The sequence below is a fragment of the Terrapene carolina genome, unplaced genomic scaffold (genome assembly GCF_002925995.2).
Source record: "Terrapene carolina triunguis isolate 2854851 unplaced genomic scaffold, T_m_triunguis-2.0 Scaffold714, whole genome shotgun sequence".
In the NCBI taxonomy this organism is placed as follows: Eukaryota; Metazoa; Chordata; order Testudines; family Emydidae; genus Terrapene; species Terrapene triunguis.
This window is the reverse complement of record NW_020665065.1, coordinates 20,069,919-20,097,542: the sequence shown is the minus strand read 5'-3', so window position 1 is coordinate 20,097,542 and position 27,624 is coordinate 20,069,919. Positions and strand designations below refer to the sequence as shown.

The 27,624-nt window shown below is 55.9% G+C and overlaps 1 protein-coding gene across 1 annotated transcript in view; it reads right to left on the bottom strand.

The window, feature by feature from the left end:
- Positions 1-24,309, bottom strand: part of LOC115271373 (polyhomeotic-like protein 2) — a 171,410-nt gene extending 147,101 nt beyond the window's left edge. The window contains exon 1 of the mRNA XM_029913574.1: positions 24,211-24,309. Coding sequence (XP_029769434.1) covers positions 24,211-24,309 — 99 coding nt within the window. The remainder of the gene's footprint in view (positions 1-24,210) is intronic.
- Positions 24,310-27,624: the final 3,315 nt, after the last annotated feature.

Below are 27,624 nucleotides of genomic sequence, written 5' to 3'. Positions count from 1 at the left end.
GAAGTGGGTATTCACCCACGAAAGCTTATGCTCCAATACGTCTGTTAGTCTAGAAGGTGTGTCGACAGGAGGAGGACACTTTGTCACTTTTTACAGAAAAGCACCTAGTGCCTCTAGCTACTTGTGAAGGGCTCAGTGTGACGTCCTCCGCATGGGAAACCACTCAGCAATCACAGTGGCATCAGCAATACAAAGAACATTATAAAAGTTGTAGGAGTGGGGGAAATCAGTGAAAAACTTTAACAGGAAAATTCATGCAAATTCCGCCCCCAGTTTGGTGCGTGATGCTGCAGGTGCGTGTAGACTTGCAGGGACATTTCAAGAGTCAGAAAGTCATTGGGCTGAAGCAGGTCGGAGCTCTAAAAGCCGCTAACTTGGGAAAATCTGCACTGGGGAGTTTAGAAAATGGTGCCGAAGAGCGTGTCAGGTGAGAGGAAGGAAAGCTCAGTGGGTGTGGGTCACTTCCTGCTGTTCCACAGAATCCCCATGGGATCTTGGGCGAATCAGGAGGTCCCCAGCTCCTGTCTATGTAATGGGGGGGTGGAAGTACTGCCCCACCTGTGAGGGGACTGGGAAGATCAATACATTAAAGGTTGTGAGGCGCTAAGGTAAAGGAAAAAGTGGGGGAGGTCTAGGTTGGATATTAGGAAAAACTTTTTCACTAGGAGGGTGGTGAAGCGCTGGAATGGGTTACCTAGGGAGGTGGTGGAATCTCCTTCCTTAGAGGTTTTTAAGGTCAGGCTTGACAAAGCCCTGGCTGGGATGATTTAGTTGGGGATTGGTCCTGCTTTGAGCAGGGGGTTGGACTAGATGACCTCCTGAGGTCCCTTCCAACCCTGATCTTCTATGATTCTATGATGCTATGATTAAGATGATCTCTATCCAGCTATTTCCATTGCTCCCATCACAGAGGTTCTGAGCATCCCCCAGACATCTCTTAATTTACCTGCACGGCCCTGCTGTGTATCACTCCCATTTTGCAGCTGGGGAAACCGAGGCACAGTGATTTAAGCTCTCATTTGGCATGGTACTTAAGCACGTGCCTTGCTTTAAGCACACAAGTTGTCCCATTGATTTTCATGTCACGGGGCCTGTTCTCGGACTGTCGAATAGAAACCTTTTGGCCACTTTCTGCTCACAGATTGTACAGAACTGCTAAGAGCAGGGCTTAAATCCAGCCAGAGCTGTCCAGAGCCGAGCCGAGCTGCAGTCAATATTTTCAAACCTTGACTCCAGCCTGATGCTGCGTGATTCTCACCTGAAGTCCGCAGCCCTCTGGGGGAGGGGGGCACAAGCCAGTGGCGCTGGAACAGGGGGGCCAAGGTCATAGAATCAGAATATCAGGGTTGGAAGGGACCTCAGGAGGTCATCTAGTCCAACCCCCTGCTCAAAGCAGGACCAGTCCCCAACTAAATCAAGATGCCAAGGCCCGTCCACTTTTCTCCATGAGCCGGGCACCCTGCCCCTTCTTTCCCCCCCAAGGCCATGCCCCCTGGCTGGGCCAGAAACTAGAGCCCAGCCCAGGTAAGAGCGGCCCAGGGAGGGGGCAGCTGTGGGGAGCTGCGGACCCTCCACCTTCCCTGCGTGGGGCTCTGGGGGAGCGGGGGACATGGGCCAGGGGCTGCTCTTGGGCCTCCCCACACTGGGCAAGTGGAGGGGCCCGGGCTCCCTGGCTCCGCTCCGGCTTGGCTAGGAGGCAGGGCCTCGGGGGGATGAGAAGGGGCAGGACTGTGCCCCCCCCGGCACAAGCCAGTTTCAGGGGGTCTGTGGCGCCCTGTGGCTGAAGCCCAGAGCCCCGAGCCGCGGGGCAGAAGCCCTGAGTTGAGCCCCGGCATGCCCCGTGGGGCAGAAGCCCTGAGCCCAAGTGCCTCCCATGGAGAATGGGGCGGGGGAGGGGCATGGTGGGCTCCGGGAAATAGTCTGTGAGAATCTGGCTAAGCGTCACCCCCAGTCCCCACCTGTGGTGCTGCTGAGACAGGTAACGCTCCCTTTCCTGGGGTCTAGCACACTGCAAAGCCAGCCCTGTGCCCTCCCAGGTGGGAGCCCTTTCCAACCCGCCTTCTAATGGAATTGCTGTGAAAGGCTACCTTGTAACCGAGCGGAATGTTTTAGCTTTTGCCACCAGGGGGCACTAGCTGCCCTCCTATGACAGGCCTCGGGAATTCAGGGCTCTTGCTGTGATGAAAAGGCCCTGCCTTGGGGTGGTGCCTTTTCTCTCCTAAAGTTTCTTCCCTTTCTCAGTTTGTCTCCTTCCCGTGTGCACCATAGGAGAAGCAAGTGGGAGACAGTTTCCTGCTTTGGCAAGGGGCTTTGCATGCTGCCCCATGGCACCCTTAGAATCCATGGTACAGAAATACAGCCCTGGTTGCAGGTGAGGGGCACCATGTGTACATGCTGTAGAGGGTCACAGGGGTGTATGCACTGGCAGCGGCGGGCAGAGGCAGAGGGTTGAGGGAAAGTATCGACAGACCCAGACCCAAAGCTGGCTAGATCGTCGGGCTCAACGGGTAGTGATCAATGGCTCCATGTCTAGTTGGCAGCCGGTTTCAAGCAGAGTGCCCCAAGGGTCAGTCCTGGGGCCGGTTTTGTTTAATATTTTTATTAATGATCTGGAGGATGGTGTGGACTGCACTCTCAGCAAGTTTGCAGATGACACTAAACTGGGAGGCGTGGTAGATACACTAGAGGGTAGGGATCGGATACAGAGGGACCTAGATAAATTAGAGGATTGGGCCAAAAAAAACCTGATGAGGTTCAACAAGGACAAGTGCAGAGTCCTGCACTTAGGACGGAAGAATCCTATGCACTGCTACAGACTAGGGACCGAATGGCTGGGTAGCAGTTCTGCAGAAAAGGACCTAGGGGTCACAGTGGACGAGAAGCTGGATATGAGTCAACAGTGTGCTCTTGTTGCCAAGAAGGCTAACGGCATTTTGGGCTGTATAAGTAGGGGCATTGCCAGCAGATCGAGGAACGTGATCGTTCCCCTTTATTCGACATTGGTGAGGCCTCATCTGGAGTACTGTGTCCAGTTTTGGGCCCCACACTACAAGAAGGATGTGGAAAAATTGGAAAGAGTCCAGCGGAGGGCAACAAAAATGATTAGGAGTCTGGAGCACATGACTTATGAGGAGAGGCTGAAGGAACTGGCATTGTTTAGTCTCCAGAAGAGAAGAATGAGGGGGGATTTGACAGCTGCTTTCAACTACCTGAAGGGGGGTTCCAAAGAGGATGGAGCTTGGCTGTTCTCAGTGGTGACAGATGACAGAACAAGGAGCAATGGTCTCAAGTTGCAGTGGGGGAGGTCTAGGTTGGATATTAGGAAACACTATTTCACTAGGAGGGTAGTGAAGCACTGGAATGGGTTACCTAGGGAGGTGGTGGAGTCTCCTTCCTTGGAGGTTTTTAAGGCCCGGCTTGACAAAGCCCTGGCTGGGATGATTTAGTTGGGAATTGGTCCTGCTTTGAGCAGGGAGTTGGACTAGATGACCGCCTGAGGTCCCTTCCAACCCTGATATTCTATGATTCTATGATTCCAGTGCCTCTGCAAGCAGCATGTGCCCACGAGGCTAATCCCAGTGGTTAGAACAGGGGTCTGGGAGCCAGGACTTGACAGTTCTAGCCCTGGCTCTGGATGGAAGTACAGTCTAGTGGTTAGAGCTGTGAGAGAGGGAGCTGGGCCGGTTAGTGCACTCCAGTCTGCTACACTGGGGCAGGCCCCGGAAGGCAAAGGGGTCTCCCAGGTGTTGCTGAGGGCAGAAATGGGAGATGCACAGGTGCACTGGGGGTGCAGTTTGTCCTGCCAGAATGGTCATTACTGGGGACGCTGCAGGAAGTGGACAGGGCCCAGCGTGGCTCTCAGGGCCCAGGGTGAGTTGGCAGGGCTGGGCTGCCTTGTGACATGGGCAGGTGTGATACGAAGTTCATTGAGGGAGAACATGGGACCCCAACGTGCCAACTGAACAGAGTCTCTGTGAGGCTCTCAGGGGCAGGGGTTATGGACTTGGAGAGCTCCGTGCCAGGGAGGAAGCACTAAGCGCTCTGCCAGGGGCTGTGCCGCTCCAGCGGGCACCGCTGAGACTGTGTGGAAATGCCGACCACAGGGAGAGGCAGCTGCTAGTGGCATCTGCTCTTTGTAGTCGGGCAGATTCTTAACAGCTGGCAAATTCCCCGTCCCACTGAGCATTCTCCAGATTCCTTCGTACACGCCGGCAGCACAACGTGGGTGCCAGGCCCTGCCTGCAGGCGGGAGACTCGTCCAGGGTGAATCAGTGCCGCCCAGGGCCCGGTGGGCTGTGGGTATCGCATGCACATGAATGGCCTCGTGCTCAGTGCTGGTGAGAGCAGGTGGAGCCACGGGGAGCTTCACCCACTCCCGCCAGGACTCCTCATTCACCACTTTGTTTCTCACTGTCCGCCCGCCGTGGACCGCCCCATGCTTGGGACACGTGGTGCTTGGAGCATAGGTGTCATTAGAGGGGCAGGGGGAGGGGAACTTATCCCCAACTTACTGCTGGGGGAAACTACAGGCTTCCCCTTCCCCAGCTCCCAGCCTGCTTGGAATGGGAGCAGCTGAGCCCCAGCCCCAGGCTCTCCACACAGCAGCCTTCCCACCCCCGGGTGTTGATCAGCTGTGCAGTGGAGTGGGAGAGTGCCAGGTTCAGCCACCCAGAGGCAGTGTCGCACTCGGCCAGCAGGGGGAGCTGGCGGGAGGAACCCAGCTTCCCTCACTCCTGGGAGTGGGGGACAGAGATTTCAACCACCTGGTAATTAACAGGAGTTGTGAAGACATTTGTAAAGGCCAGTCTGGGCGCTCCCCAAACCTGTCTTCCAGGCTACAAAGCAATGGCTGGTCAGTTTCACTGTGCAGCGCCTTGCTGACTGGGAGGTATCCAGCCTCAGCCAGTGGCTCTCCTGCCGCTGTTAGAAATCTCCTCCCCACGTAGACGCTTTCAGACTGTGATCACATCACCACTGAACTGTCTCTTGGCTCCTCTCCATAGATTCAGCTCCCCCAGGCCTCCAGCTTCCGAACCGTTCGCCAAGCTCTTCACCAAACCTCCAGGGCACAGCCCCCCTCGCGAACCCCAGCGCAGGGGGCATGCCGGGGCAGGAGAGGGCACGTAGCACAATGGCCAATCTGGGCAGCTCGGGCTTGTTGAGCTGCTCAAAGGCAGTCCAGGCCCCTAACTTAGAACGGCTGCCAGGGGCCTTTTCAGCCCCCAAGCAGCCCAGAGTTCCTGGGGCTCAAAGCCCCTTCTCCTGGGGTGCACCTGTGTGTGTTGCACCTCCTAGAGGCCAGGCACAGAATCGCACTCAGCTAAGCTGGTGTCATTCTAAAGCAGTGGTCACCAACCGGTTGATCGCGATCGACCGGTCGATCCTAGAGGATCCCCCAGTTGATTGTGATCTCTGGTGGTGCATCGGGGCTGCCACTAAGGCAGATTCCCTGCCTACCCCGGCTCCATGCCGCTCCCAGCGCAGCCCTGCAGCCATGAAGGTGGGGGGGGGGGGCAGGGGTCTCCCTCCATGCACTGCTCCTGCCTGTAAGCACCGCCCCCACAACTCCCATTGGCCGGGACAGCTGCACGGGCGGTGCTTGCAGACACGGGCAGCGCATGGAGCCATGTGCCCCCCGCCCCGTCCCCCAGGGGCCGCAGGGGCACGTTGGCCCTTCCGGGAGCGGTGTGGGGCCAGGATAGGCAGGAGCCTGTCTTAGCCTCGCCGCACCTGCCACTGACCGGGAGCCGCCGGAGCTAAGTGCTGCCCGGCGGGAGGCTGCACCCCAACCCCCATCCTGGAGCCTCCTCCCAAAGCTAGCAGCCCATACCCCTTCCTGCAGCCCGAACCTCCTCCTGCACCCCAAGCCCCACCCTGAGCCCCCTCCCGGAGCCAGCACCCCAAACCCCCTCCTGCACCCCAACACTCTGCCCCAGCCTGGAGCCCCCTCCTACACTCAAACTCCCTCCTAGAACTTCAAACCCCTCACCCCCATCCCCTGCCCCAGGCTCAGCCTAGAGCCCCCTCCCACATTGCAAACCCCTTGGCCCCAGCCCAGAGCCCATACCCCCTCCCGAACCCCAACCCCCTGCCCCAGCCCAGTGAAAGTGAGTGAGGATGGGGAAGAGCAAGTGATGGGGGGAAGGGGAGGATGGAGTGAGTGGGGCGGGGCTTTGGGTAAGGGGTGGGGCCTCAGGGAAGGGGCGGGGTAGATCCTGAGTTACCCTTAGATTCAAAAAGTGATCTTGGGCATAAAAAGATTGGAGACCACTGTTCTAAAGGGTATGCTCTAGTGCTGCCACACGTGATTGGGGTTGACAGCCTCACTCCCCCAGTACAGGCAGCCCGGGGTTAAAATCCATGCCCTGGCTATGCAGCAGGTCAGACTAGACTCCTGGAGAGACTTTCTGGCCTTAACTTCCCTAGGCGAAGGGACACAGAGCCAGGTTTTCTTCTAAGGCCATTCGGTCTCTGCTCACTCAAATGATTGCGAGTTATCTCAGCCCTTGCAAGGTACCGAATGACGCAAACTTTGTGCTGCTTGCGTGGGTGTGGATGGAGGCTTGGAGCCTGCATAGCGCTGGGGCTGCAGCAACCCCAAGGAGAGGATACTGTCAATATTGCGACAGGCCTGGCCTTCGGTCTTTAAAGGGACAGTACACGGGGGTTATTTTTAACTGAACTCAGCTGTGGTGACTGAGCCACACACAGCTCAAAAGCCTCATTCAAGAGTGTGAGCTTCTGGGAAACAGCTGAAAGCATTGCAGGGGGAGTGGGGGGGTCAGGTTCTGTTTGACCTGCAGCAGGAGGCCAAGATTAATGCACCTTGGAAACGGGTGTTAGGAGTCAGAATTGTATCTAGTACATGGACAGGACCTCAGTTAAAAGCTATGTGTGTGTTACAGTAGCGCCTAGAGACCCCGGCCAAGATCCGGCCCATTGTGCCAGGTGCTGCACAGACCCAGACTGAGCTTGGGCCCCCATTGGGCCCGGCACTGTACAAACCCAGCTGAGATCAGGCCCCTCTGTGACTGGCACTGCACAGACCCCAAGCAAGATCAGGAAAGGGGCCCCATTGTGCCAGGTGCTGCACGGACCCTGACCAATGTCAGGATCTCATTGTGCTGGGTCCTGTACAGACCCCAGTCGTGTGTCCTCTCTGTGTCCGTGTCGTAAGAGTTTAGAGCATAGGGGTAACATTTTCAAAAGTGCCCACATGACTTGGGAGCCGCCGAGCTTGTCTCTTGCGGTGAGTGGAGCTGCCATTACAGCACTGATTGTAATTCTCACCCTAGGCATTAAGTCGGGGAGGGGGAGGGGGGGACACTCCTATTTCGGCATCAAAGTGTCTCTAGATAGAGGTCATTAAGCCAGTAAGGAATCAGCATACGTTAGATCAAAACAAGGCCCCTCCTACCAAAGCAGAGTCCTAACGCCACGATAAACCCAATAACCAAGCGTGGAGATTACGACTGAAATAGTTAGTTTGGTTTCACTTCCTGGGAAGGGAAGGGGGGGGGGCAGGTGGTTAGGCTGCTAGCCTGGGCCTTGGGAGATGTGGGTTCAAAGCCCTGTTCTGCCACAGGCTGCCCTGGGTGAGTCCTTGTCTACCTGGAAGAATTGTAGGAGAATGGTGTTATACGGGTATAAAGGTGCTTATGGTGGTGATGCTTATTCTCATCCAGGAAGGGGAATGAGCCGTGGGACTGTCGTCGAGGCTACAGGTGCTGTCGTGGGAAATGTGTTAGAAACAGTGTTCAGTAAAAGCCCCAGCTTCTCCTTTCCCCTGCCCAGCAGGCGGGGCGGGGGCAAGCTAAGGTTGCAGGAGCTGAGCAGAGAAGCTGGCCTGTTATACGGAGGGATACAATGTGCAAATGGGGCTCGGATTCACAGGCATGTCCTGGCTGCTGGGGACTGCTCCGGTTTGCATCGCTGGAGCGTAGAGGTGAATCTGATCCTGCCCAAGCCTAACAGGCGGAGACAGCGTGTGCAAGGCCCTCCAGTGGGGCACTTCCCACAGGACGCTCACAGCGCTGCAGCATTGCTCCTGCGGGGTCAGCCCCTTGCCGTGTTACGTCCACACAGAGGCTGCGTTGCTCGTGTCAATAGTGTGCAACACTAAAAGCAAGAAGGGGACACCAGAGAGAGGCTGGGGCTTGGGGGCAGGATCGGGGAACAGTGGGAGCTGATCCCCCAAATGCTTTGCCCCCACATGGGGCTGTGGCTGACACACCTGGGCTGGACTCAACACCCCCAACTGGCTTCCCAAAGGAGCTCAGCTCCCATTTAGGCAGATTTTCCGAAGGGCCCAGCCTGGGGTGTGCAGGCTGTGCTGGGCTCCAGCCCACGGTGCTGGGGGAGCAGAGTGCATGTCAGTTTGGTCACAGATCCCAGCGCTCCGCTTTCCTTCTGCTGCTGTTTTAGGCAGGCCCATGTGGCTCCTCGCTTTGCGGCTCTTCCGTCACCCTGTGACGCTCTGAGGGCTGCGGGAGTTGCTAGTCACGCTACCTTAGAGCAAGAAGCACAGCCCAGAGCCAGACACGAGCAGCTAAGAAACCTCAGGGCCTGGTCTGCAAAGCAGAGAAGCCGCACAGGAAAAGGCTGCAGGCTGCAAGGGGAAACAGCTTCTCTCGTGTTTGTCTGGGCCACTCTCAGAACCCAGCAAAGTTAGTGTGGGGCCAACGACCATGGGAGGGCAGGGCTCGATGACAGTCCCGCGCATCAGGGGGCAGGGCAGGGCAGGACCCAGTGGCAGAATGGGAAAGGGCCAGGGGCAGTGCCAACACAGGGCTGGGAGAGCTTGTCTTCTCTAGAACATCCCCCCATCCAGGGCATTCGCTGGCCGTCTGCTAATTCAGTCTTCAGCCGTGGGTTCCTCAGTGCTACCAGTGTCCAACAGCAGCAGAAACCATCTCCACATGGGAGTGGCCAAGACCCTGGGCCCCATCCATTCATTCAGCACCCTGGCTCCAGTGACCCCTGCAGCTGGGACTTTGGGTTATGCCTAGGGATGACGCCACATATCCCGCACAAGTGAAAATGGGTTCAAAAGGCAACAGCCCATCTGCTCAGCAACACAGGCAGCGAGCCCATCATCCTGGTGGCCTGCTCTCTGCACTGACTCCCACCAGATACAAGGTGTCTGTCCTGATATCAAAGCCCAGACCCCGTGACAGATCACCTCTCCCTCCACCTCCCATCACAGCTCTCCTCCATGGGGACAACCCTAATCCTGCCCAGTAGGGGAGGCTGCGGCAGGTGAGTGCAAGAGGCAGAACTGTCACAGGAGCTGGCCCTCGCCTGTGGAACTCCCTGCCACAAGAGATCAGAATGCCCAGCAGGCCTCTTTGCAGTTAGAACTAATCCCAGACCTATTCCTTTCCCACAATGAGTTCCCTTCCCCACACAGACCCCTGCATGTAACCCCCAAACCCCTGCATCCTAACCAAGCATTGACTCCTGCCTGCGGGGAAAGAGGGGAGAGAGAAACTGCTGTGACGTGTTGGGAAGTGCTCAGATACTGTGGGGTGGGCTAGTATAAGAACCTAGATGACGGACGGATGTGTATGAGGATGGATGGACAAATGCTGGCAGCTTCTCCACCCCCACCCCCACCCCTTTTAGTCTCGCTACAGTTGAGACTTTGCTGGCTGGTTTTCCATACAAATCATGCAGCAGAAGTGCCAAATGCGGTATCGCCAACCCCAAATGTTCAAAAATCATGAGTCAGGGACAGGCACTCGGAGATCATGGCATTGGCTTGGCCTGGATTAGACCCTGGCTGGGAGAGAGAAAACTCTTACGCAAACAGAGGTACATAAAACCCTGGGTAATTTATGGCCCCCAGGTCGGAGGCATTTGCACTGACTTGATCAGACTCCATAGAGAGCAACGCCCTGAGTGACTTCACGATGTACATACTGTAACTGCCCCACGCTGGCAGGGTGAGCAGGCTCCAGGAACCAGCTGGGGTCCTGGACTGGCCTTTGGACATATTGTGCTGGATGGGGTGACGTGCACCCAGGATTTGAATCCCATGGAGGGGGCTTATAGCACACCAGGGAGCAGCTCTCCCAGGAGCCAGTGCCCAGTCCTGCCTCTCCCGGGACTGCTCGCTTGGGCCGTAAGGAGTGGTGGGTACTTCAGCCCAAGAACGCAGGGGAAGCAAGTCAAAGGGGCCCGTGGGGTAGGGCCAGGGCCGGATTAACCGTTTGTGGGCCTGGAGGTTGGTCCCCAGAGTGAAGGGCTGGCCGGGGCAATGGGGCATAGCATGGCAGGGGGGCCCCGCTCCACCCAGCCCAGTGCAAGGGCGCTGTTTACAAACCGGCAATCGCCAGATGCACACTGGCCCACCCACACTTGTGCTGCCAGCGTGCCCCTTCCCCTTGGGGGCAGGCCCATGCCGTGCCACACAGCCCCCCCACCCAACACCCCCCAGACCCGCTATGCCTAGTGCCCCCATAGACCCCCCCCACAAATGCACAGCACTTTACACACACACCCCGTCCAGTGCCCCCCACCCACAGCCCCACCACTACTGCCCAGCACCCCACACAGAACCCCAACACACAGATCTCCCCCACCCCTCACTGCCCTTCCCCAAAGCCCCACCACCACAGAACCCCCCCACTGCCCAGCACCTCAACACACACAGACTTCCCCCACTGCCCAGCGCCCGCCCACCATAGGCCCCTCCAGAGACCCACTCCCCCTGCCTGCCCCCCGGCCGCATTCACCAGCCCTGCTGGAAGGTGACTGTGTCTGCCGGGCTGAGCTGGCAGTGCAGCCGGGGCCAGTCCGGTCCTGGGGTGGGGAATCACTCCGGCCTCTCAGGAGCTGCGTGATCAGCCAGGCCAGGGCCTGCCCCTGCCCCCGCCCCTGCCGGGCTCCCCCAAGACCCACTTGCCTGAAGGTAGGGTGACCAGGGCATTTGTCCCGTTTGCTCCTGCTCGTGTATCAAAAAAGTTGGGTGCACCCCCTAGTGGGGCATGCAGGGAAATAGGGGTGGGGTCAGCCCCAGCCTTGCGTGAAGCAGAGCTCAAGGGGGTGGAGTCAGTCCCAGCCCTGGGCAGCAGTGTGAGGAGCTCGGGGAGTGTGGGGGGCAGTTTGAGGAGCTTGGGGGGCAGTGCGAGGTGCTTGGGGGGGCACGGGGGATGCGGGGGTGGGGGTGAGCCCTGGGCAGCGACATACAGAGCTGGGAGGGGGGCCAGCCCCAGCCCCAGGGCAGCGGTGCATGGAGCTGAGGGAGGGGGATGAGCCTCAGCCCCTGGGCAGTGGTGCGCAGTTGGGCGGGGGAGGGGGCTCTCAGCTTGGGCGAGCCCCTGGCTGGGAAGTTAGGTCACCCTACCTGGAGGGACCTGGCCAACTGCCAAGCCTCCCACGGCCGCTGCCCCCCTGCACTGGCTGAGACTGGCCCAGCTTCTCCACCAGTCCCAGGCCACTCGGCTCCAGGGAGGCAGGCGGGGCCCCCACAGGTGGTGGGCAGCAGAGACTGCCCGGACTGGGGTCCGGCCAGCAGGTGGAGAGTAGCCCTCGGCTGGCCTGCGAGCCAACAGGAGCGAGCGATGGGCTGGGGGGGTAGGGGAGGAGGACCAGGGAGTGGAGAGGAGCCAGCGGGCGGGGCCCTCAGGACGCAACACAGCAGAGCGGGCTGGATCAGGCCGGGCCGGGGCCCCTTTGGAGTCTGGGCGGCGCCCCCATGGCGCCACCTGCTCCAGGCCTGGCGCTGTGAGGCACAAGAGCAATAGAAATAATCACTGAGACTGATGGGCTGAGAAGTTGTATTCGGTGGGCTGGGCCACGGGAATCATTCCCAGGGAGTCTCAGAGCAGAGGAGTTTCGCCTCTTTCTATCTGGGGACTGTCATGGACGCTCAGGCAGACCAAGGCCTGGTCTCTGCAGTGATCAGGCCTAGGAAGGGCACGAACCCTGCCTTAGGGCACCTGTGGAATGAACAATTGCTGTCACGGCAGCACGAGAGAGCCCGGTGCCTCATTCACGGGGCAGAAGGGGCCGGAAATGGGCAGGGTCCTTGAGTGCTGCAAGACATTTAGTAGCATAAAGGCCAGCAGGGGCTTAACCAAACCAAGGGACTACAGCCCAGATCCTCGGGGTTTTTAGGGGCTTGTCAGTGCTCCTGTTCTAGTGAATCATAGAATATCAGGGTTGGAAGGGACCTCAGGAGGTCATCTAGTCCAACCCCCTGCTCAAAGCAGGACCAATTCCCAACTAAATCATCCCAGCCAGGGCTTTGTCAAGCCGGGCCTTAAAAACCTCCAAGGAAGGAGACTCAACCACCTCCCTAGGTAACGCATTCCAGTGCTTCACCACCCTCCTAGTGAAATAGTGTTTCCTAATATCCAACCTAGACTTCCCCCACTGCAACTTGAGACCATTGCTCCTTGTTCTGTCATCAGGGACCACTGAGAACAGTCTAGATCCATCCTCTTTGGAACCCCCCTTCAGGTAGTTGAAAGCAGCTATCAAATCCCCCCTCATTCTTCTCTTCTGGAGACTAAACAATCCCAGTTCCCTCAGCCTCTCCTCATAAGTCATGTGCTCCAGACCCCTAATCATTTTTGTTGCCCTCCGCTGGACTCTTTCCAATTTTTCCACATCCTTCTTGTAGTGTGGGGCCCAAAACTGGACACAGTACTCCAGATGAGGCCTCACCAATGTCGAATAAAGGGGAACGATCACATTCCTCGATCTGCTGGCAATGCCCCTACTTATACAGCCCAAAATGCCATTAGCCTTCTTGGCAACAAGAGCACACACCCCTGAGGGCAGAGAGTCAGAGCTGGCCAAAACCACAGCACCGCAAGGCCAGTCTGTCTGCTGCCTCAATGGTTGCAGATCCCAGCGTTATGGATGGGCGTGTCGCTAGCTCCCCAGCTCGTTTCCTCTTTCATGAGGGTGGGGAAGAAAGGCTCAGCGGTGCGGGCCCTCGTTCAATCCCCTGCTCTACCCTTGACTCCTGTGTGTCCTTGGGCCAGTCACACAGTTGCTTTGGGTCTTAGCCCTGCTCTGTACAATGGGGATAGGAGCACTGCCCGGCTCCCAGGGGTGTGAGGATAAAGCCATTACTGATTGTAAGGTGCTCAGACCAGACACTGCTGATGGAGACAAGGTCAGTCCTGGAGATAGGGCACCCAGAGGGATAGAGCTTAGAGAGCTGGGCCCCAGACTCAGCCACACAACAGGGATGAGGTTCTGATCCTGTTTAGGGGGTGCTGCACACTCAACGTGCTGCATCAGAGCCCCTCCAGGAGGCCTCCTGGATCAGGGGAAGTTAGGAGCCTAAATACTTTTGAGGATCTAGGCCTGTCTGCCCGAGACTATAACAGCAGCTTCCCTTAAATCAGTTTAAAAGCCAATGTCACTAACCCCACGAGCAGATGCTCTTCTCTCCAGTTAAGAGGAGGCTGCTTTCAGTTTGGCTTAAATTGCTAAAACCTGGTGATAACCTGCATCCAAATAGGATACTCTTAATCTGAAATCAATGCTATGCATCCGAAGAAGTGAGGTTTTTACTCACGAAAGCTCATGCCCAAATAAATCGGTTAGTCTTTAAGGTGCCACCAGACCCCTTGTTGTTAATCTGAAATAAGAGTGTGTCCCCTCCTGAGTCTGCAGGGAAATCACCGAAGGTGTGAACTGCAACTAAGTGAGTTCTTTTGGTGCAAGTGCATGGATCAGCTTTCATCCAGGCTCAGGACACTGGGAGTTTCGCCCGCTCACAGCTCTCTAGCAGATGTGAAGTTAGCGCCTAGCAAGGTGCTGCCTGGCTGTGCACAAGAGCCCCTCCCATAGTGGCACTGGCTGATGCTTCTTCAGCTGGAGCTCCACTGATTCTAGCCAGGCACAAGGCCTCAGCTGCTGTGTGGTATTCATTTGATGTTAGTCCCCTGCTTGCCCTCCAGAGCCAAACAGGAAACCCTTTCAAGCACAAATCTTTCTTTGCACCCAGCAGGGGTTTCATTCCCTTTGAAACACTTTGAGGGTGGGGTTTCAAACAGGAAACATCCCTTGAAAAACAAGGGTAAATTTTATTTTGCAAAAGTGGGGAAACATTTGTGCAAACCACAAACCTGAAACGAAAAGCTCTAGCCAGTTTGCAAGCCCCAGAGACTAGCAGTTTCCCCCATCCTGAGGCCCAGACCCTCAAAGGGATTTAGGATCCCAAGTTTCATTTATTTCAATGGAAGTTAGGAGCCAAAATACCTCTGTGAATCTGGGCCTAAATCCTTGGGCTTGTTTAATATTTGTGCTGGGAAAAGAAAGCAAAGTACCATTTCAAACAAAGCACGGACACAGGGCATCCCAAGGGATAACGGACCCGGATGCTTCCTGGTGTGAATGGGGCTGGGACAGGGCAGGAAATGAGGGATTGGGATTGTCATTGGGTTGAGTCTTTCACTTCTGTTACGTACTGTGACAAAGTTCCTCCTCTATCTTGGTGGGTCCTGCGCTTATTGGTGGATTTTCTTGCCTCAGAGGGTACGTCTACACTTACCGGAGGGTCCGGCAGCAGGCAATCGATGTTCTGGGATCAACTTATCGCGTCTAGTGAAGACGCGATAAAAATCGATCCCTGATCGCTCTGCCGTCGACTCCGGAAATCCACCGCGACAAGAGGCGGCAGCGGAGTCGACGGCAGCGGTCGACTTTCCCCCGTCCTCACAGCCAGGTAAGTTGACCTAAAATACACAACTTCAGCTACGGTATTCACGTAGCTGAAGTTGCGTATCTTAGGTCGACCCCCCGCTGTAGTGTAGACCTAGCCACAGATTCACCATGTGGGTTGGGGAACAACCCAGAGACCTTCCCCTCTGGAAGAACCCACAGTCCAGGTCAACTGGGAGGTTTGGGGGGAACCTGGGCCTGCCCTCTACTCCGGGTTCCAGCCCAGGGTCCTGTGGACTGCAGCTGTCTATAGTACCCCCTGTAACAGCTGCATGACAGCTACAACTCCCTGGGCTACTTCCCCATGGCCTCCTCCAAACACCTTCCTTAGTCTCCCACAGGACCTTCCTCCTGGTGTCTGATAACGCTTGTGCTCCTCAGTCCTCCAGCAGCACACCCTCTCACTCTCAGCTCTTTGCGCCTCTTGCTCCCAGCTTCTCACACTCACACCACAAACTGAAGTGAGCTCCTTTTAAAACCCAGGTGCCCTGATTAGCCTGCCTTAATTGATTCTACCAGCTTCTTCTTAATTGGCTCCAGGTGTCCTAATTAGCCTGCCTGCCTTAACTGGTTCTAGCAGGTTCCTGATTACTCTAGTGCAGCCTCTGCTCTGGTCACTCAGGGAACAGAAAACTACTCATCCAGTGACCAGTATATTTGCCCTCTACCAGACTCCTGTACCCCACTGGTCTGGGTCTGTCACAGTACATGTAACTGACTTCAGTATTTTGACAAGCCACTTTGCCTTCTCGACATGTTTAGGGGATTTATAATCTGAGCAAGTTAATCACTAGGGTTTGGATGACAATTTGTTCTTCAAAAGCCAGTCTCCTCCATAGATCCGTTGGGTTCTGCCCTTCAGGCAAATCAGAATTGCCTTAATGTCTACTGTGGTTAAAACACAAGACAGATCAAAACGGAGGTAACTTAGCAGAGATGGCCAGTGTGGTTAGGACTGAGGTTCCTCTGAGGAGCTATGTATGGTGGGAGCCCGGGGCTGGGATAACGGGGCTGCAGGCTGGGGTGGAGAGGCACTGGCAGAGCTGTGTGTGGAGAACCCAGGGCTGGAATAGCAGGGGCCTGTGGGTTAGAACTGAGGGGTATCGGCAGAGCTGAGGATGGGGACCACAGGGTGGCTGCTGGGGCATTGGCAGAGCTTGGGGGGCATGGCTGGAATAGTGGGGGAGGGGGACTGTGGGAAGACCAGGCTGGAATAGCAGGAGGCTGCAGAGCCGAGTGGGAGAAGCGTGTACATCACCTGTCTGGGCTCTGCCTGGCGCTCGCCCTGGGGTATTTATCTCTCACTTCACACGCACAATATTCACTGAAATATTTAACACAAGTTTGAGTCTATATGAGAGAAGTCAGGCCCAGTACGGCAGTGCGAGGGGGCCGCAGGCAGAGAAGTGCTGCGCGTCTCCACACCATCGCTGCTTTCAGACATAGCCACGGCCGCTCTCTGGGAATAGTGATTACCCCCAGGCAGGGGGATACCTTCGCCTTCCCAACTCCAGGCTCCATTTCCACTTGCCAGGCCCTGCTCCCCTCCTGTTCCCACTCCCCTGGCCCCAGCCCTTGGTTGCATTTCCCAGAGATCACTCTGGAATGGCATTCTCTTCTGGGCACCTCAGCGCCAGGAAAGTGTAAGAGGTTGCCCTTAATTCAGAGAAAAGCAACAGACATAGTTCAGGGGCAGGATGCACTGATTGGCCGGTAGCTCGGTTCAATGACAACCGGGCACAAGATGATTGGTGCGGATTCGAATGAGGAAGGAGAGAATTCTTCAGGGTGGCACAAGGGGCTGATACAGGGAGCACGGGGATGTAATCAAGACAGGGACCATCAGTTAGAACTTCCCATCTGGGTGAAGCGCTAGGGTGGGGGATGGTCTCCAGGGGCAGTTCTCATTGCTTGGCCCAGTGAAGTCTGGCATGGACAAAGCACAACCCAGTGCACAGGAACGAAGGACCCTGCACTGGCAGGGGGCGGACTAGGGGGCTCCAGAGGTGTGTTTTGAATGACTTTTATGGATCTTTTCCATTCTAATACTTAATGGGCGAGACCGAGCTGAGTTAAGAATAGCACCAGATATCATAGAATCATAGAATATCAGGGTTGGAAGAGACCTCAGGAAGTATCTAGTCCAACCCCCTGCCCAAAGCAGGACCAACCCCAACTAAATCATCCCAGCCAGGGCTTTGTCAAGCCGGGCCTTAAAAACCTCCAAGGAAGGAGATTCCACCACCTCCCTAGGTAACCCATTCCAGTGCTTCACCACCCTCCTAGTGAAATAGTGTTTCCTAATATCCAACCTAAACCTCCCCCACTGCAACTTGAGACCATTACTCCTTGTTCTGTCATTTGCCACCACTGAGAACAGCCGAGCTCCATCCTCTTTGGAACCCCCCTTCAGGTAGTTGAAGGCTGCTATCAAATCCCCCCTCACTCTTCTCTTCTGGAGACTAAATAAGCCCAGGTCCCTCAGCCTCTCCTCATATGTCATGTACCCCAGCCCCCTGATCATTTTTGTTGCCCTCTGCTGGACTCTCTCCAATTTGTCCACATCCTTTCTGTAGTGGGAGCCCCAAAACTGTACGCAATACTCCAGGTGTGGCCTCACCATTGCCGAATAGAGGGGAATAATCACTTCCCTTGATCTGCTGTCAATGCTTCTACTAATGCAGCCCAATATGCCATTAGCCTTCTTGGCAACAAGGGCACACTGTTCACTCATATCCAGCTTCTCTTCCACTGTAATCCCGAGGTCCTTTTCTGCAGAACTGCCGCTTAGCCAGTCGGTCCCCAGCCTGTAGCGGTGCGGAATTCTTCCTTCCTAAGTGCAGGACTCTGCACTTATCCTTGTTGTACCTCATGAGATTTCTTTTGGCCCAATCCTCCAATTTGTCTAGGTCACTCTGGACCCTATCCCTACCCTCCAGCATATCTACCTCTCCCCCCAGCTTACTATCATCCGCGAACTTGCTGAGGGTGCAATCCATCCCATCCTCCAGATCATTAATGAAGATGTTGAATAAAACCGGCCCCAGGACTGACTGCCTGGGGCACTCCGTTTGATCCCGGCTGCCAACTAGACATCAAGCCGTTGATCACTACCCGTTGAGCCCGATGATCTAGCCAGTTTTCTATCCACCTTAGAGCCCATTCATCCAGCCCATACTTCTTTAACTTGCTGGCAAGAGTACAGTGGGAGACCGTATCAAAAGCTTTGCTAAAGTCAAGGTGTATCACGTCCACCGCTTTCCCCTCATCCACAGAGCCAGTTATCTCCTCATATTGCCCAAGGCTAGCACCGTAAATGCAAAGCTGCTTGAGTTCAGATAAAATGGGACCCTGATCGCTCCGGCCTCGCTCCGCTCTCCGTATGTAAAATGTGGAGAACAATTCTTCCTGCCTGTCACCCTTCATCTGCCTTGTCTGTTTAATCAGAAGCTGTGCATGGCAGGGGCTGTCTCTCACTAAGAGCATGCACAGCACCCAGCAGGATGGGGCCCTGATCTCCATTGGGCCCTGCTGTGCTGCCATAATGCGAATAATCAGGGGAGGCATCTCTCATTTTAGTTAGAGGTTTGCAAACCCAAAGCCCAGTGGCTGGATGAGCGTAAAGGAATTGGCAAGTATCCCTTTAACTAGTCTGGGAGCTTTCTAGTGAGCCTCCCTCTTCTAATGCAGAAGCCACCAGAACCCAACAGCAGAGGGCTTGCAGACTACGTAAAGGGAAGCTCCCCAGTTCAAAGACACTACGATGGCTTTTTACACAGCCTTCTCCAGTGCATGTGGCCTGGCTTTCTGAACTGGGATTTGTTGGTGGCAAATAATCCTGCATCCCTTGAGCATCCAGAACTTCCAAAGCTTTGGGGGCCCAAAGAAGGCAGTTCCAAACCCAGGGCGCTGGAACAATTTGTATAGTGGGGGGGCTGAGAGCCATTGACCTAATCTGTAAACCCTGTATATGATGGAAAGCACTTCAAGCCAGGGGGTGCAGCAGCCCCCCCCCCCCAGTTCCAGCACCTACATCCAAACCAATTTGTGATGGTTCTTTGAATGGAGTGATCTGGAGGAAAGATCCCACTTACAGTGTAAGGCGCCATGTAAATCATTAAATTACTAACAACACCTGAAAGCGTTCAGCCAGGGTAACCAGTCTCCTCTCATTTCCCCAACCGTTGCACGCCTTGCTATGAATGGCAGTTATACACTGCTGAGGAAACAGGAAAGTTCCCCAAACAGAAGTGATATGTGGGTTAAACAGTATCTCAGAGAGATCAGCTTTCTCTGGTTTCCATTAAACATGGAGCCGGGATCTCTAATTCTGCCCAAACAGACAGATGATGCAAGAATATTACGGAGGGAGAGGGCGTGATAAGCTGTATTTTGTCTGGACTAAAATGATGTGAAGTTCGCTGGCGCTCTGGTTCCAGTTTGGTTTCAGGACTATAAATAAACCAGCCTCTAGGCCACCCACCACAAGGCAGGACTCACTGAATTTCTGTGCTGCCCCCATTCCAATAGCACGACAGGAAGAGGGTGGGTTAGCCAGTGGTCAGGGCGTGAGCCCGCCCACAGCCAGTTTCCTGCTCTGCTGTAGACTTCCTGTGAGCTCTGGGGCAAGTCACTTGGGGCCAGGGATGTAACGGTATTTAGGAGCCTCACATCCACTGAAAGCGATGGCTTTAGACTCTGTCTCAGGCCATCCTCTGTGCAGTGGGGGAATATCACTGCCCTACCTCCCAGGCTCGCCAGGCGCTCAGAGGCTATGGTGATGGGGCCATATAAGTACCTTTCACAGACAGAAACCAGGGAGACCAACAGCTCCATGGCTAAGGCACTGCCCCGGGTGCGGGGGGCCATGGATTGAATCAGGCAGCGTAGGCTGTGAACTAGTGCGTCCCGCAGCCCAACGGGCTCTTGACTATTCTGGGAGCTTGCTCTTGACCGTCCTGCTGAATGCTCTGTCGTAACAGACACTTTCCTGCAAAAAGTTTTGGTTTTGACGAATCAGCGTTTTCCAAAACAATTCCAGGTGACTTCCCCAAAGACACGTGGCACGTCACTGGGGGATCAAGCTGAGCAGCCCAGGGTCCTGGCTCACAGGCCTGTGGTCAGCTCACTAGACCATGCGGTCTAGGTTGCCTCATGATGCTATGACAGGCAGCCAAGGAGTCTCCCACACCAGAGGTATCCAGTCCAGCTCACAGGGGCATTAGCAGGGGTCAGGATCCAGCTTTATGTCTTAGTGCTCTTCAGATTCTACCTTGGCACTGAGCAATGGGCAAACTGCCCAGTGGTTCCAGCCGGGGAAGCAGCCCCATGTTCATTTGCTCTGATGTCTTAGGCCTGGAGAACCGGGCTAAAAATCTTGTTGGAAGGGGACTCTCAGGGACTGTTGTGGGTAGGGGAGGCAGCAGGCAGCATGGGCCTATGGGTAGGGTACAGGAGAGGACTGCAACAGACTTGGGTTCTAGCCCCACGCCTGCTGTGCCAGCTTGGGTTACTCATGTCTACTCTCTGTGTCCTGGCTTCCTTGTCCACCTTTCTGTCTGTTTACACTGTAAGCCCTTTGGCACAGGGGCTGAGCAGCGCTCCACCAGTGGGGCCCTGATCTCTCTGGGGAAGTGTTGTTTGCTACCTAGAAGACAATCATAATTTAGCTGCCCTTGATACCTGACTTTCCAGTATTTAATGGGCAGTACACAGAGCAGGATGCTGTGACCATCACACGTGGCTGGGCCAGGGCAGGATCTGGAGGGACCCCCAGATCACATGGAGAAAACACTTTCTAGGGTGTCAAGTTCATTGCCAGGCTTTATCTGGCGTGATCAAATCAAAACACAGGAGCAAAGTCTCCAGCCACTTCCCCTTCATGCAGCACCAGGATCCACAAACTCCAAAACAAACAGGAGACGCAGCCAAGCAGCCTCCACTGGGCAGCTCCTCTCTGCACAGCTCCCCATCTACCATTCCAGCCCCTCAGCCTCACCAGCCCCCGCTGCACTTGAGCGCCTCAGGTACAGTTAGGAAGCCCAGGACTTCCCACAGATCCCCTCGGGGGGGGGGGGGGGGGGGGGCGGGGGGCACTTCCTGCTGGGATTCAACTCCAGCAGCACTGCTGGGATTAATCCCCAGATCCTTGCTCTGCCATGCTCTTGCTCAGCGGGGCTGGGGACGTGGTCATGAAATGCCTCCTCCTGGATTATTGGGACAGGGAAACCTGATACGAAACTCTCCATTGCAAGGGTTTGATGCCGAGCACTGGCCGCACAGGACAGGAGCTGGCTACTCCAGGCACAGCCAGCCTGGTACTTGTGAGCTAGGATCATTCTCTTCTGGACAGAGCCTGCAGAGATGCTGGCTCCAGGGACACAGGCTGGGAGATGAACAAAGAGAATAGCACCTAGCTCTTTTCACCCAGAGATCTCAAAGCTCTTTAGCAAGGGGCTCACTATCATTATCTCTATTCTACAGGTAGAGAAACTGAGGCACTGCTAGAGAAGTGACCCAAGGTCTCCCAGCGGCAAAGCTAGGAAGTGAACCCCAGATCTTCTGAGTCCCAGTCTAGTGTCCAGTCCAATCCACCGGGACTCAGCGTGCTCATGCTGAGAACACAAGGCTGGGTGAGGATGTGGCTTTGGGTGGGGAGGTTTACAGGCCAGAGGAAAGGGGAGTGGATGGAGAAAGCTGCCACAGAGTTAGGCTGAGGCCTGCTGGGATGCTGGAATTCTAGCTGGAATCACCTGTCTGAGGCTTTCCTGCTGTGGCTGCCGTAGGGGCTCAGGGTTAACAGGACTTGTACAAACTGGCTGAAATGCAGCCTGGACAGGTGGCCAGCCTGAGGCCACAGTACTTGTGAATCACTGATTATCTGTATTGCGGCAGCACCTGGGAGCCCCAGGCCTGGACCAGGCCCTGCTGTGCCAGGCGCTGTACAAACACAGCCAATAGGTGAATACAGCCAGGCAAGGAAACTGCTCAGCGTGGCAGGCCGTGGTCTCAGCACAGCAGCAGTGGAGCTGTTGTACGTGTCCCGGCAAAGGAGAGCTTTTTAAGGGGACAAGGAAGTGGCTCTGTGGGTGTCTATAAGGAGCTCCTCCTCCAGCGTGGGAGGAATAGCGGGGAAGGTGTTGTTTGAAAGTCACAGTGAAGTCCAGCTATGCCTGAGGACCGGTGGGCCGTGTGCTGGCTCTGCGCAGGGATGCCCGTCACCTGCAGTGATGGAGTCAATTTGCTGAATGTCTAATGGCTCTCAACTGACGTGATCTCCCTGCTGCTGGCAGGATGGAGAGCCATAGCCCAGGCCCCATCACATCACCCTCTGCCCACGGGCAGTAAATGTTGATTTCTTCTGCCTGGCACCCACTGTATTTCCCACTGTGGCTGTGATGGAGTTTCCACATGAAAAATCGCTCTTGGGATACTTCAGGCCTTCCCCTTCCAGACCCCTTGGGAAGTAGGAAGGGCAGAGGGAGCCAAAAACCGAACAGGAAAAACACCAGAAATCACTGGAGCCTTTTGGAAGGGTTGTCTCTGCCTGTTTTTCCACCCACACCTTCAGAATGACTTTTATTTTCAAGTCCAGGAAACAACAAGAAGGAACAAAGGTAAAGTCACCAGGGGAGAGCGCAGTGTGTTTGAGGGGCCATAACATGCTGCAGCAGCTCGGCGCAAAATGACCTCTCAATTTAAAGGTGTTGGACACATCTTAATAGCCACATTGGCCACAATTTCAGGGTTTGGATGAAGGTTCACCCACTTCTTATTTGATCCAAACTGGTCCATGTATTCTAACTGTATTGGTGATGAATGAATAAGAAGGAGCCACTGTGTCTGGATGGTAGCTGCTGTGATCCGTGCGTTGACAGTGTGTGGCACTGAGAGCTAGCTTTCAGTGGGGAACTGCTCCATAGTGGAGGTGAGGGCTGGCCCAGGCGAGCGCCACCTCTTGTGATCTGGCCAGAGCAGCCTCAGAACTACAATAGCCCATTGCAGCAGCAGGGAATCACCAATGTGAGACCACCCTGGCCACACCTCCTCCCACCCCTTACCCAATCCTGACATGCCCTCTCCTGGCTCTGCTCCTGACAGGAAGGCCCCCTGCCCCAGTGCCCTTCACCAGGGGTGGGCGTAGTAACAAGGATTTAGATCCAGTGAGCTCTGGTTCAGGAGAGGAAAGTGTCTCTCCAGGCTGGAAAGCTGAATCCTCCCCTGCCTGCGCTTGCTGAGCTAACGCTCCATTGCAGCCATGTAAGAAACCACTGCAGATAAAACTTCAGGCCGTGCTCTCGTCTAGTGATAGACACAAACTCTGGCCTCCGTCCTGTGGGGAAACCTGCCCAGGAGGGACTCGGCAGAGCCGTTGGAGGCCTAGCTGCACTCCCCACACCAGGGCCTTTGCAGCAGCCATGCAGGGTGTGTCTACACTGCCCACTAAGCCTGGGCCCGCCCCTGAGTCAGGTTGGAGCCCAAGCCCCTGTTCCGTCCACACACACATCAGCCTGACTCAGGTCAGCAGGCCCCAGGCCCTAGGACCCTGCTAGTGGGGTGAGTCTCCCTGTGTCTCGGGTCCAAGCCCTGTCACACTGCAGTATGGACGCAGGTCTGCGCAGTGCAGTGTGGACGCATTAGCACAGCTGTGAGACCCAAGTCCAGCCATAGTAAGTCCAGTTGTACAATGCAGTGTGGATGCTCAAGCGCGGGCTAGGAAACCCCAACTCAGCAAGCCCTGGTCCCACAGACCCGGGTTTAATGCAGTGTAGACATACCTGAGCCTCCCTGGAGATATGCTGGAGCCTCCATGCTGCTCCCTGTCCCTCCCTTTCCTTCATGCAGCCCTTTTCCCTAATCAGCTAGGGCAATGTCCGCTCCTAGGCCAATGCCCGTTCTCCGAGGGGGTGCCAGGGCAGAGCTGAAGTTACTCCTGCATTGAGCAGCATGGACCGATATCTGGCCGCAGTTCTGAGGGGAGGGAGCACTGCAGGGCCCACTAACACCTCCCTGCTCTCTTCAGCCATGACCAGACCCTGGGATCCAGGCCCAATCTCTGCCTTTGGTAACACAGACAAACCTGGGGAGATCATCGACTTGAAAGCCAGAAGGGCCATCTGCACTGACCCCCTGTGTGACACAGGCCATAGGAGTTCAGGGAAGTAGCGTTTCACCTTCAAAGACGGAGAAACAAGGCCCCAGTTGGATTATGGGACTAGCCAAGGTCACATAGCAGGTCGGTGGCAGAGTCAGGGGTGGGATCTGAGCCCATGTTGGGCGCCTTAGCTCCTGCATCCCCCGGCCCCCTCCTCTCACGAGAGATTTGTCAGCTCCTGTTTGAGCATTGGTGGCGTGGCCTGGGCATTCGTGCACTGCACTGGGCCCCAGGAGAGCTGGGGTCTGTTCCTGGCTCTGCTGGGTGACCTGCAGCAAGTCACTTTCCCTCTCAGCATCCCCAGCTGTAAAATGGGGATAAAGATACCTAACGTGCTTTGCGCTCTACTGACAGGTGTTATTGTTACTTACCCTGAGTGGCTCAGCCTGCAGCACAATGGCTAGTGCAGAGGGGACCCTTAGACAGCTGCCAGGTTTGCCCAGATCAGACCCGTAACTGTACGGAGACATCGCCTGAATCCCCGTGTCCCCTCACAGTGTTAGACACCTGCCCTCCAGTGCCTGCTTGGCCCTTGTGACACTGAGCAGACAGTGGCTGAGCCGGCTACGCTGGCTATTAACATTAGGGTGAGCTGCAGCTTCATGGCCCATCTCCAGTGGCCCTGCTTATCCAGACGGCTCCAGTCCTCTGCATTGACCTCTCAGTCCACAGACGCTGTCTTGGAACCTGAGAAGAGCTGTCGGCTGGTGTCAGTGGGCTTCGGATCAGCCCCTTCTTGTAAAGTCAGCTTGGTTGGCACATGGTGCATTTGTCAAAGGGCAGCTGGGCTGTGATATCCTCTCTGGGCTTGACCAGCGTGTAAGCAGCCAGCTCTTCCAACTGCAGTCACCATAGTCACACACACCTGGGATCACAGAGCACTTCCCAGCCTTCACAATGCCCCGGGAAAGCAGCTCAGTAGGTTATTATCCCCATTTTACAGATTGGGAAACTGAGCACTGGGCAGTAAAAGCTGGGATTTTCATAAGCACCTAATAGAGCCTGGCCCCAAATCCCAGGGGCCAAGTTCCACCCTTAGTGACAGTGGAGTTAAACACAGTGTGTCTCTGAGAGTGGGTGCCTTACTCCCCTAGGTCCCTTTGACAATCCCAGCCTAGTTGACTCAGCCCTAGAAGGCTGCTCTGATCTGCAGCGGGGGCTGAACTGCCCCCCAAAAGCCCCGGACTAGAGGAGGGCATTGCTGCCTTCCTTGATGCCTGTACCACACTCCACACCAGCAGGGTCTGGCTGCTGCGCTCGCCGGCCCCGTGGAGCAGGGGCTGTGTGAGGCCACTGCGACAATAACCCTCTCTGGGGAACCCCTTGCAGGGGGTGGGGTGTGTCCCGGGAAATGGACTGAGACCTGCCAATTCATTTCCCACAGACCAATAAGGAGGCACCCAAGGATAACGGCTTTCAACGACGTCCCACCTGGGCTGGATTCAGATCAGTGAGCCAGCGACTCAGGGTTCCCAGTCACAACACCCGAGCCCTCCCGTCCCTTCTTTCGATGAGCTGAAGTCCCAGATGCTGGCACAGATGATCTGTCCTTGTGGAACCCAAGGATGGAGAAGTGTTCATTGTAATCAGCTTCTGGGGGCAGTGGCGGATATGATGGAAATCCCCAGGACCCTGCCGTCCCATTGGGCAGGAGAGGGTGGAGTAATTCAAGCCAAGACATGACCCAGGCAGGAGTTTGTGGGCTGAGACAAGGCCCAAAGCTCTCAGCTGTCAGCGATTTCCAGGTCTGCTGATATTCTGATCGGTGAAAGGGGGATTGTTACAGGCCCTGGGTCAGAAAGGACATGGAAAGAAATCCCATTCCCCGGGGAAAGCACAGCAGTCTCCGGCAGCCCTGGCTGCTTCCTGGGGGCACCGCGTCTCCTGGCAATAGGACATCGCCTGCACTGCTCAGCTCTATCCCCCACATTAGCCAAACAATGCCTGCTTCCTTTGGAGTCCCTCCGGACAGAGAGGGAGCTCAGGGCGAGCTCTGGGCAAGAGGCCCTGGCCTCGCATACTCCTACAGTCATGCTCTCATTTGAGCTGAAATCCACTCGGTTCCGGACCTGGAGAAGCTTGAACAAACTTGTCAGTGTATTTTGAAACAGAGAGTGACCCTAGGAGACAGGTTTCTGGGGAGATGGAGCCCCTGGGTCAGCTAGCCCTCCCCCTGCAGAGCCATAGGAAAGATCTTGGGGCTTGACTATACAGAGAGTCAGGGCACGGCACATGGGGTGTCCATCTACAGCGCGCTAGCCTGCCACGCACTACCTGGTCTTGTGTATCCGGCTCCCGCGCACTGCAAGTTCCTTAGTGCGGTTAGCTCTATTGCTGAATGAAAGGGGAGTACGTCACCGGGCATTAGCCAACGTTTAGTGCATGGGAGCAGGGTCCACACGGACAATTAGCACACAGCTGGTTAGTGCGCTGTAGATTTCCACCACAACTTGCTGTGCACCAACCCTCCGTATACACAAGCCCTCACACGGGAAAACACTCTGTAAAATGGATCTTGTTTTGTTCTTGTTCCTTGACAAAGGATTAAACACCATCATTCATCATCTCAGCATGCTGTTCAATGCCCAGTTCTCCATCGGCTATCTCTGCGTACCATCCACCTGCAAGGCCAGCGTGCCACCAACCGATCCAGAGCACCACCCACACGCATGGCCAGCGTCCATCCACCACCGCAGAGCACCATCCACCCTCATGGCCAGCGTGCCATCCATCAGCCCAGAGCACCACCCACCTGCATGGCCAGCATGCCATCCACTGCCCCAGAGCACCACCCACCTGCACGACCAGTGTGCCATCCACCATGCCACAGCACCATCCACCTGCATGGCCAGCGTGCCATTCACCGCCCCACAGCACCACCCACACACATGGCCAGCGTCCATTCACTATCCCAGAGCACCATCCACCCTCCTGGTAAGCATCCGCTCCACCGCCCCAGAGCACCATCCACCCTCATGGCCAGGGTCCATCCACCGCCCCAGAGCACCACCCACCTGCAGGCCCAGCATCCATCCAACGCCCCAGAGCACCATCCACCGATGTGGCCAGCGTCCATCCATCGCCCCAGTGTACTGTTCACCACCTCGGTGTGTCATGCATTGCCTCAGCGCAGACTGCCCACCTCCCTTTCCTTGGTGCACCATCCACCTACATTGCATCTGTGGGGTTGGGGCCTGTTCCTTTCATGGCCGAGCTGCCCAGCTAGAGAGTTCGGGCTGGATGCTGTGAAGCTCTTGTTGCTCTGCTCAGCGAGTTGGAAGCGGATACAGAACAAAGCAGAGCTCTTGGAAACACTTGAAGCGCCGACCGAGTGGTGACTGGACACCACCCCAGCTACCCTCCTGGTGCTCCAGCGACAAGCCTCATGCTTCACCTGCCAGCATTCCCCAGGTGTCAGGGCTACCTACACTCTCATGGCCTGTGTGAAATCTGCCCTCCTGCTTTCTCTGTCTTCCCATCCATTCCCATCTTCACCCTCTCCTTTCTCTGGCCAGCCACCTTCTGCCCACCCCTCAACCCCAATAACTCCCTCCTCTTGGCCCGTGGGAGGGAGGAAAGTGTCATCCCCATTTCCCAGGGGTTGAACAGAGAGCTTTTTGAGGTCCCACTTTCAGCCCCTGGGCTTTGATTTTCAGAGGTGCTGAGTTCCCCCAGCTGCCGTTAGCTTCCACTGGAATTATGGGTGCTCAGCATCTCTGGAAAATCAGGCCTCAGATGGCTCAAATTGGGCCCCTGACATTGGAGCTTCCCCCAAATTAGTGGAC